The sequence below is a fragment of the Herpailurus yagouaroundi genome, unplaced genomic scaffold (assembly GCF_014898765.1).
Source record: "Herpailurus yagouaroundi ecotype Mexico unplaced genomic scaffold, PumYag 200, whole genome shotgun sequence".
NCBI classification, from domain to species: Eukaryota; Metazoa; Chordata; class Mammalia; order Carnivora; family Felidae; genus Herpailurus; species Herpailurus yagouaroundi.
In genome coordinates this window covers 1269030-1279251 of record NW_024412431.1, presented here as the reverse complement: position 1 = coordinate 1279251, position 10222 = coordinate 1269030, and the positions used below count along the sequence as shown (strand labels likewise).

The 10222-nt window shown below is 54.5% G+C and overlaps 1 protein-coding gene across 1 annotated transcript in view; it reads left to right on the top strand.

The window, feature by feature from the left end:
* The window catches only part of ARHGEF18 (Rho/Rac guanine nucleotide exchange factor 18), an 83600-nt gene that overhangs the window by 4017 nt on the left and 69361 nt on the right, over window positions 1-10222 (top strand). The window contains exon 2 of the mRNA XM_040449791.1: window positions 2760-2881. Within this exon, the coding sequence (XP_040305725.1) occupies window positions 2760-2881 (122 nt within the window). The remainder of the gene's footprint in view (window positions 1-2759; window positions 2882-10222) is intronic.

Sequence of the window (10222 nt, the reverse complement as noted above, 5' to 3'; positions counted from 1 at the left end):
ATGATGTTGGGTGGGGGCTCAGTCCATGACACCAGGATGGGGCTCAGCCTATGACACCAGGATCAGGACTCAGTCTACGATGTTGGGTGGGGGCTCAGTCCATGACACCAGGATCAAAGTTCAGTCTATGACCTTTGGCATCAGGACTTATAGCTTGTGACACAAAGATTGGGGTTCAGCATGTTATACCAGGATCAGAGTTGAGTCTGTCATCAAAGTCAAGTCCAGCCTATTCTTGGCTCAGAAGCTTCCATAGAAAAGGTACATTCATCCCTGGCCTTTCACTTTCAGCCTGTGGATTGCAGAACCCAACGTCTGAGGTTCTGCCTTTGGCCTCTACAGGCTTTCGAGGCCTCAGGCCTCCATGAGGCCCCTGCCCAGTGAAGCAGGCAGACCCTTCAGTCTTTCCTGAGGCCCCCTGGGCATGAGCAGGGGGTGGGACTGACCCTTGGGCCAGCTCCACATTCCCTCCCAGACTCGCATCAGCCTCCCGGACCCCCCCCCCCCCACCCGCCCCACGTCTGGTTTTTCTCCCTCACAGCCTGCTTGTTTTATTCCGACATTTCTCTGAGTCATAGATGCGGCCCTGGCTTCAGGGTGGGGAAGGCAGGAGAGACAAGACTTAAGGAGGACAGCAGAGCAGAGGCCCTCCGTCAGCCCAGGAGGGCGGCGGGAGCACAGGCGTGGTGGAAGCAGTGACGTGCTCACACACTGTGGCAGGCCCGGAACATCAAAGGCTCATTCACCTTGAAGGAAACGGAGCAGCAGCCCGCGTGCACCTGCCCCACCAAAGTTCTACAAGGGGTCCCGGGAATGTCGGGAGCAACAGTTTCATTGAGATGTAATTCACACACCGGCCGGTTTACCCATCTAACGTGTTCAGTTCGGTAACTTTAACTACATCCGCGGTATTACGCAGCCATTGCGACAGCTTTAGAACACGTTCATCACCCCAACAGAAACCGTATCTTTCAGCCATCACCTCATAACCCTCTATTTCCCCCAAAGCCCTAGGCAACCACTAATCTGCCTTCTGTCTCTACAGATTTCACCTGCTGCAGGCATTGTATATAAATGCACTCGCGTAGCATGTGGTCTTTGTCAACTGGCTTCTTCGCTTGTAAGGTCTTCAAGGTCAATCCTCACGTTGCAGCAGTGTCCAAACTCCCTTCCCTTTAGTGGCTGAATCCTACTGCTCCGTGCGCCTCCGTCACTCTTGTGTATCTATTCGTCCACTGGTGCCTATTTGGGTTAGGGACATCACCAGCCTTCCCCTGTGCCAGCAGCAATGGTCGCAGGCAAGGTGGCCACAAACGTATCACCCTAGCTAGACCCTTTGGAGAATGGCAGCAGATGTTGGCTCGTAATTATCCTGGCTCAGCATTAACTAGGACGGTCCATGGGGTCACCCAGCCACAGGGGACCCAAGCTGCGGACCTAACTCGGCACTTTCCAAAGGCATCTGACCTCCCACTCCCCACCTCATCTCGGCCCCACCTGAGACCGCCATTGCTGTCACTTAGGACGCACTGATCTCCTCCCTGGTTTTGGCAGAGTCAGGGATGTCTTTGGAGGGGGGCTGGAGCAGGGACGATGTCGAGGCAATGCAAGGAAATGAAACGCACATGAGAGAGGCACCACAGGTCGGGGGCGGACAGAGATTTCTGGAAGGAACGGGGTGAGGTCTTCAGGCAGGCAGCCTCAGAGCAGGAACGGAAGGGGAGGGTCTCAAGCAGCAGGTCCCGCAGGGGCGGGGACCAGGCACAGAAGGAATATCCTGGTGGACATCAGTGGCCGGGCTAAGAGTCTCAATATTCCTCCTGCAAGCGATCAGGAGCCTCCGCGGGGATTCGAATAGGTAGGGGGACTGTGCTGGCTGCATTATAAAGGGCAGGGGGAGAGAAAAAGTGGGTACCCCCCCCTTCCCACAGCAGGGGGCTCAGCCCAAGACCCGACGTCAAGGCAGGGCACCCTCCTGACCTAGAGGGCAAGGAAGGTGGCCAAGACTGGCCAAGTGCCCCAGGCCTACGCTCCACACACTAGGGCCCCTGCATCCTCCCCACAGCTCTGAAAGGCAGGCATTGTCACGCCCACCTCCCAGGTGAGGAAACTGAGGCTCAAAGAGGTCCTTTCCCCAAAGGTGTGCAACCATTAGAGGCAAGTCCAGGCAAGGACACAGTCTGGTTGACCCTCAAGTCCTTGTTTTCTCCTCTCTGCCATGGCAACCAGAAAACCCTGAAACTTCAAATACGACCCAAAGGCAGGGGTAGCCTGGGGTCCCCCCCATCAGAGACCCTCCCGACGTGGGCGTTGGGCGCTTGCGCTCGGTCTTAGGGAGCCATTCTCTCGAATGAGGGCTTTTGGCCAGAGCAGGTATGACAAATCAATTTCATCTCACGAGTCCGCTCTGAGGAACTCTAAGGAGCTGCTAGAAATGGTCCCGGGGGGGGGGGGGGGGGGGGCAGGGGGGCAGGGGGGCAGGGGGGTGGGAGTCCAAGGGGCTGAATGATCAGTCAGCAGGAAAGAGCCTCCTGTGCGAATACAAACGTCTGCCACAGGCTCAGGAGGCAGGATGGGGAGGTGACGGCACGCACGCGTCTTCGCTTCAAGATCTTTGAGACCATCTCCTTCCACCAGCCCATTTTATAGATGAGGCAACCGAGGCCCCAGGAGAGCAGCAGCAGCTGCAGAACTCAAGAGTCCTCTCCCCTCAGCCCGTCGCCCTTGGCCCTGACACCTCGTCCCTCGTTTCTCTACAGGCTCTGAGCCCAAGCCATGTGTCCGGCCCTTTGACTCTGAAGCAGCAGCAGCGGCGGCCGGGAGCAGCGGCGGCCCCTGGAGGCCTGGGCGCCCAGACTTTCCCACCATGGAGGATGAGCAGGCAGGTGTCTGGTGGCTGAGACGGGCGGCACATACACTTTTAGGCGTGCTTTGTACCAGGCGCTCGGCGTGCATTATTTCCGAGAAGTCTCATTAAAACCTGGCAAGGTAGCGACCGTCCCGTTTGACCAGCGACGAGGGGGCTGGAATCCTTCCTGGGGCAAGGAGAGGGAGGGAGGGATGCGGAGACGAATGGGTGCACGGAAGAAGGAGGGACTGACAGAGGGATGGATACACGGACGGACGGACGGATGGGAAGAAGGAAGGAAGGGTGGGTGGGTAGACAGATGGAGGGAAAAGGAGGAGAAAGCTTCCCCGGGGAGCTCCAGGCCAGAGCAGGCTTGCAGCGTGGTCCCCAGTCAGGCTGAGGTGGGCAGACCACACATCTGCTGTGTCCCCACATCAATCAGGCGTGGCCTGTGGGCGGCTCAGGAAGAGGTGTGGCTTCCTGGAAGGGGTCTGACAGCCGACAGTCACCTGCTGACATCCTTCCCAGCATCTGGGTTGGCACGTCTTTGCTGCAGGGGGGTCTGGGTGGCATTTTACACCACCCCCCACACTAAAGGAGGGTCCATCACAGTTAAAGCACACGAGGCGTCCTGTGTATCCGTCCTTTCATTTTGTAGGAGGAGAGACTAGGGCCCAGCAGGGTAAGAATCGGCCCAAGTGGGGGGGCCTGGGTGGCTCAGTCAGTTAAGTGTCCCAAGTGTCTGACTGTTGGTTTCGGCCCAGGTCATGTTCTCACGGTTCCTGGGTTCGAGCCCCACATCGGGCTTAGTGCTGCTGGCACGGAGCCTGCTTGCGATTCTCTCTCTCTCTCTCTCTCTCTCTCTCTCTCTCTCTCTCTCTCTCAGTCTCTCTCGTTCTCTAGAAAAAAAAGACAAGAATCGGCCCAAGGGTCAGCAAGGATCCAGTGTGCGCAAAGACAGGAGCAGGACCCAAGTGCAGTTCAGGGCTCTGGACCTCTTCCCATAGGAACTGTCAGCTGCAGGCAGTTGGGCAGATGAGGTGGTAATGGGGGGACCCCTCCCCCGCGTCCCTGTCATTGTCATCTACTTGGTCACCAGAGTTGGAGGCCAGTGGAAGGTACTTCCCTGTCCCTTCCCTCCTGCTCTCTCACCCGAGCCCTGTGAACGCTGCACCTGCACCCCTGTCCGTGTTTCTCCTTTCTTCTCCGCTGCCCCGGTGGAGGCCACCAGGGTCCTACTCACTCCACCAGGCTTCCCCTCCCCACTCCCCCCTCCAGGCCCATGTCAACTCTGCATCTTGCACACGATCTTTGATCTTTCCAATCTTTCCGAAGACAAACCAGTCGCCCCCCCACCCCCACCCTGCCCGAACTCCCTACCACCACTATTTGGAACTTAGAGATTAACTTCTTAGGTGATCTACCAGGCCTGCTGATCCGGCCCCATCGCCCCCCTCCACACCTCCAGACAGAAGGAACGCCAGTTGTTGGAAGGCAGCGGGATCCCTCAAACCTGCAGGCTGCTGAACATCCTGTCCTTTTGATGCCTGGAGTGCCCTCACCTGAGGCCTCTGCCTCACCAACTCTTATTTGTTCCTTCGCTAACACCTCCTCCGGGAAGACCCCCTGATTTCTTTCTTTCTTTCTTTCTTTCTTTCTTTCTTTCTTTCTTTCTTCCTTTCTTTCTTTCTTTCTCTTTCTTTCTTTCTTTCTTTCTTTCTCTCTCTTTCTCTTTCTTTCTTTCTTTCTTTCTTTCTTTCTTTCTTTCTTTTTCTTCTTCTATTTCTTCTTCTTCTTCTTCTTCTTCTTCTTCTTCTTCTTCTTCTTCTTCTCCTTCTTTTTTACATTTAATAGGACACTTCTTGAAAGTCTCCTGTCTACTAATTGGTAAGATGTAGACCTTTTTAAAATACATGAAACTTGACCAATATGTGAAACTTGACCAGTTCGAGAGATCATTTACATGTCATGTGGACACTATTTTATGTGGTTGGATATAGGGTTTTTTTGGTTTGGGATGAGCTCTGGAAGGTATCTAAAGATTGTCTAAATTTTCCTAATTGGGTTGTACTTAATAGTTTTTTTCAATTTTTATTTTTTTACTTTTATTTATTTTTTGAGAGACAGAGCGAGAGCAGAGGAGGGGGGAGACACAGAATCCAAAGCAGGCTCCAGGCTCTGAGCAAGTGTTCAGCACAGAGCCTGATGTGGGGCCTGAACCCACGAACCGTGAGATCATGACCTGAGCCGCAGTCGGACGCTCAACCGACTGAGCCACCCAGGCGCCCCAGGTTCCCCCCCCCCTTTTAGTAACAGAGTCTTTTTATTGATAACTTCCCAACAGCATCTGTAAACATCGGGTACAAAAATACTCCGTTTCACTCTGTTTCCCAAGGTCTCAGCTTGCTCCAAGGAGGTCCTGGGAGGGGCCTGCTGGGCCCTGAGGGTTCACACCTCTGGTCAGGGAAACGCAGACCTCATCAGGCTTGCAGCTGAGTGGCCCGCCTCCATCTTGAGCCTTCTACAACTGTCTCAGAAGCCTCCTTGAGATACCAACTGGAGACAGCATTCAATACTTTTGTTGGAGGAAAGGGCAGGGAGACCAGAATTAGTAGGTGCCCGGATGGGTTGGGGTGAACTCAGACCCGACAGTGCTGATCACACACTTTGAGGTGGTCTTGACCAGGGCATCGGGGCAGGGGCCGTCTGGCTCCGGTCTCTGGGAGCCTTTAAATGTTTAGAGCGGGCCTCGAGCCTGGCTCATGGAAAAGCTCCCTTATGTCCAGCCCAGTAACTCCAGCTGAGCTGGTCATCCCCTGGCCTTGGCAGAGGGGTCTGCAGAAGACTTAATAGGTTTGTTTACACAAACGATTACATTGGTTTTGTACTTGAAAGTAGAGGGGAGGGGGGCGCCTGGGGGGCTCGGTCGGTTGGGCGTCCGACTTCGGCTCAGGTCACGATCTCGTGGTCCGTGGGTTCGAGCCCCGCGTCGGGCTCTGTGCTGACAGCTCAGAGCCTGGAGCCCGTTTCGGATTCTGTGTCTCCCTCTCTCTGACCTTCCCCCGTTCATGCTCTGTCTCTCTCTGTCTCAAAAATGAATAAACGTTAAAAAATAAAAATAAAAAAAAAAGAAAGTAGAGGGGATTTTCCTTCTTTCTTTCTTTCTTTCTTTCTTTCTTTCTTTCTTTCTTTCAAGTAATCTCCATCCCCACTGTGGGGCTCAAACTCTCAATCCTGAGATCAGGAGCCCACACACTCCACCTGCTGAGCCAGCCGGGCACCCCGAGGGGATTTTCTAAGTAAAATTCCGATCCGGAATTCCTGTCCCTCCAAACAGGGCCAGCTGGCCTCCCTCAGTTCTTCAGCCTGCTTCCTGGAACATTCTATCACCCTTGATTCTAATGGCTGGGTTAAACCATCCCTCCTATCCAACTAGCTCCGGGAGGGCAGGGACGGACTGTGTGACTGCGTCTAACACAACCATCTTCCCCCACCAGAGGAAGAGCCCTGAGTCCCGAAATAGGAAAACAACCACTAACATAAGATCGCTTCCACTGATCCGGTTTGCGATGTGTCCACACCACCTCGTACCCCACACATCAAGTAATCCTACAAGAAGGCAGCATTACACCCATTTTACAGATGAGAAAACTGAGGCCACGAGAGGGGCTGGAACTTGCCCGAGGTCACGCTGAGCTAATACAAGTCATACCAGGGAGGCAACCCTTTGACTAAGGCTTTTCTACTCAGGAGCCGTCTGCCCTGCCATTTATTTGCTACTTTGTTTGATGCCCGTCTCCTTTCCTACCTGATGAAATGGAACCGGAGAAACAACACGCTTAAAGTTGCTCTGGCGGGCCGTGGCTTACTAATGAACTATTCACATTTTGAAGTGTATCCGTCTACGATCCAAATCTGCACCTTGTAAGCCCTTCTGCAGAGTGGGCATTCCGGGGACATCTCGCCTCTGAGTCTGACTGGGGGAGCTCATCCCCCCCCACACACCCCCCCCCTCCCCCCAGTGGCCGGAGGCCCAGGCTCCTCAGGGGCCATGAGCAAGAGCCTGGATTTATCGCCTCCTCTCTGGGGCGTCAGGCCCAGCATACACTGTTCAGTCGGATGCCTGGAAAGGCCCCCGTTGGGCTGGCTCCCACCTTTTCTCACCCGGGCAATGTTGGAGGAAAGAGGTTTCGAAGCAAAGGATGAGGCCCCCCCCGGCGCCGCCCCCCCCCCCCCCGTCTCCCTCAGGGTACCTGCTGCTGGGAGCTAGGACAGCCTGTGCCCCAACTGCCCATCACCCCTGCCACCCCCAGCCCTGGCCACAATCCCACTTCTGCCTCCGGTGAGGGAGGCCAGATGCAGAGGAGGGGGAGGGGGCCCGGCCCAGGCCAAGAGGCTGTCCTGACATGCTTCTGTTTACAGAAGGAGAAAAACCAGAGACACGAGGAAACCTTTCGGGCAGTGGCAGGGGAGATGGGAGTCCGTAGAGGTTGTCCAGCCACCAGGGATGGGACCGGAGTGATTTGGGGAAAGGGGAGACCCGCGAGGAGGTCGCAGGAAGGGGAGGGGCGCCCGGGGCCAGCCGCAGCCAGAGACGGGAGAAGCAAGCGGGAGAAGAAGAGGGAGCCTGGCGTATGAAGGACAGAGGGAGGAAGTGGAGGCAGAGAAGGAGCGGCCAGGGAGGGGAGGACAAAGATCAGCGGGTCCAAAGGGAAGATTCAAGGAAAAGGGAGGCCGTGCGAGCCGTATGGAGGGTGTTCCAGAAGTCAAACTCAGGATACCTCCTGCTCCCAAAAGAATTAAAAGCAGGGACAGGGGCTCCAACAGATCTGCACGGCCGCGTTCCCAGCAGCGTGCCTCACAACAGCCAGATGGTGGAGACAACAGGGTGTCCATCGCGGGATGAATGGGACACAACATGTGGTTTTGCCGATATCCATACAGGGCTGTCCTTCCAGACAATGGAAGGGTTTTTTTTGTTTTTTTTTTTTTTAAGTTCATTTATTTATTTTGACAGAGAGATAGAGAGAGTGCATCCCAGCAGGGGAGGGACAGAGAGAGAGGGAGAGAGAGAGAGAATCCCAAGCAGGCTCCACACTGTCGGCCCAGGGCCCGACACAGGGGCTCGAACTCACGAACCGTGAGATCACGACCTGAGCCGAAACCAAGAGCTGAATGTTTAACTGACTGAGCCACCCAGGTGCCCCAGACAACAGAATGTTATTCAGCCTTAAAAAGGAATGAAATTCTGATACGTGCTAGAATACGGATACACTTGAAAACATTAGGCTAAGTGAAATAAACCAGACACGAAAGGACAAATATTGTACGATTCCACTTACTTGAGGTCCCCAGGCTAGGCAGATTCGTAGACAGGCAGCAGATTAGAAGCTACCCGGTACCTTAGGGTCACCGAGCTGCACGCTTAAAAATGATGACAATGGCAAATTTTACGTCATGTCTACCTTACCGCAAGAAAAAGAAGGAGGAAGGGGTAAAAACCGTGGAGAGCTCCAGGCAGGCGAGGTCGGCGGGAAATGCCAGATCCTGCAAAGCTCCTCTTCCCAGGTACTTTCAATTTTGAATTGGAAGCTTCCCCGAAAATACCCCAAACCAGGCAATAGCAGGGGCCCCCCTGCTCTCCCTCTCCTGGTAGAGGACTGGCCCTGCCTGACCAGATGGTCCAGAGTTAGGGTTGCAAGACTGAGGAAACTGAATCAGAGGACACCCAGTTAGATTTGAGTGTCAAATATTACGATGCTTTGGAATATACTTATCCTAAAAAAAATACTTGGGGTTTATCTGAGATTGAAATATAACTGAGTGCCTTGTATTTTATGTGGCAATACTATCCTTGGGGACCTGTTCTTTTTAAGCACATCTACTAACATCTCCATCCATCTTTTTATTTATTTGTTTGTTTGTTTGTTTGTTTTAAAGTAATCTCCACGCCCAACCTGGGGCTTGAACTCACAACCCCGAGATCAAGAGGCACATGCTTTACCAACTGAGCCAGACGGTGCCCTCCTGGGGGAACTTGTGTAGAGTCCATGAAGGGGGCCGTGTTCCCTCGTGGCCCCTTCAGGCCAACCAGCTGGGACAGTGTCTCACAGGCTGCCTGAGACCACATAGATGCCTGGGGCCATGCTCAGCATCGGCTTTGCAGGAGGCAGTGGGGAGAAGCCCACCCATCCACCCACCTACCCACCAAACCCGGTCTGAGGACACTCCTAACAAAAGTCTGGACAAGGAAAGGCTCTGTGCCACAGGTCCTGACAGCCCAGGGGAGAGACGTCTTACATAGCCTTGAGGAGTCAGGAAGGCAGCCTGAGGACATGCCCAAGCTGGCTTTTGAAGGATGAATAGGAGTTTGCCAGGCCAACCGTAGGTGGGCTAGGAGAACAGGTTTTCCAAGGAGAGGAAAAGGCAAGTTCCCTGGCTGGGGGAAAAGATGGCAGATAGAATGATTGGGAAGGAGAGATAGAAGAGCAAAGGGACTGGGCAAGGAGAGCGAAGCGTAAGAAAGAGCAGAGGGCTTGGATCCAAACAGACCTGAGTTTGAGTCCGGCTGTGTGTGATCCAGGGCGAGTCTTTGTTCCTCCTGAGCCTCAGTCTCCTGATCTGGAAAGTGGGACAACAATGCCCCCTGGTGGCGCTGCTGTGGCATTAGTGACAATGCAGGTTTAGTTCGGGATGACTGTGTGGGGAGCACCGAAGGCTGGCACATCGTCGTCCACTTCTGTGTGTCTTCTGCGTCTCACGGGGCCTGGCACGCCGCTGCCTCGCGGGTGGGTGGGTGGCAGCTTGAGGCTGCCGAGGGGGCTGGCCCCGGAGCCTTTGGTAATGTGCCCCCTGGGCTTCTCCCTGTCAGAGAGGGGAAGGCGTTGGCTGGAGCACTCCAGACCCTGAGGGAACAGGGCCAGAAATAGGGGACGGGAGTGAGGTGAGTCGCACAAGCACAGGGTCCAGTACTGTCATGATTTAACATTTTGATCATCTGTTCATCGTGATTCTCTTTGCATGACTCTTGACATTTTATTTATTTTTATTATTTTTATTGTGTATTTATTTTTTGAGAGAGACACACACACACACCGAGTGTGAACAGAGGAGGGGCAGAGAGAGAGAGAGAGAGAGAGAGGGAGGGAGACACAGAATCCCAAGCAGGCTCCAGGCTCCGAGCTGTCAGCCCAGAGCCCAACATGGGGCTCGAACCCACGAACCGAGGGATCATGACCTGAGCCGAAGTCAGACGCTGAGCCACCCAGGCACCCCTGACTCTTGACTTTAAAAATATATATATTATACTAACCTGATTTTTCTGGATTCCTGAGTTTGAGGGGGGGGGGGGGGGGGGGGGGGGGGGGGGGGGGG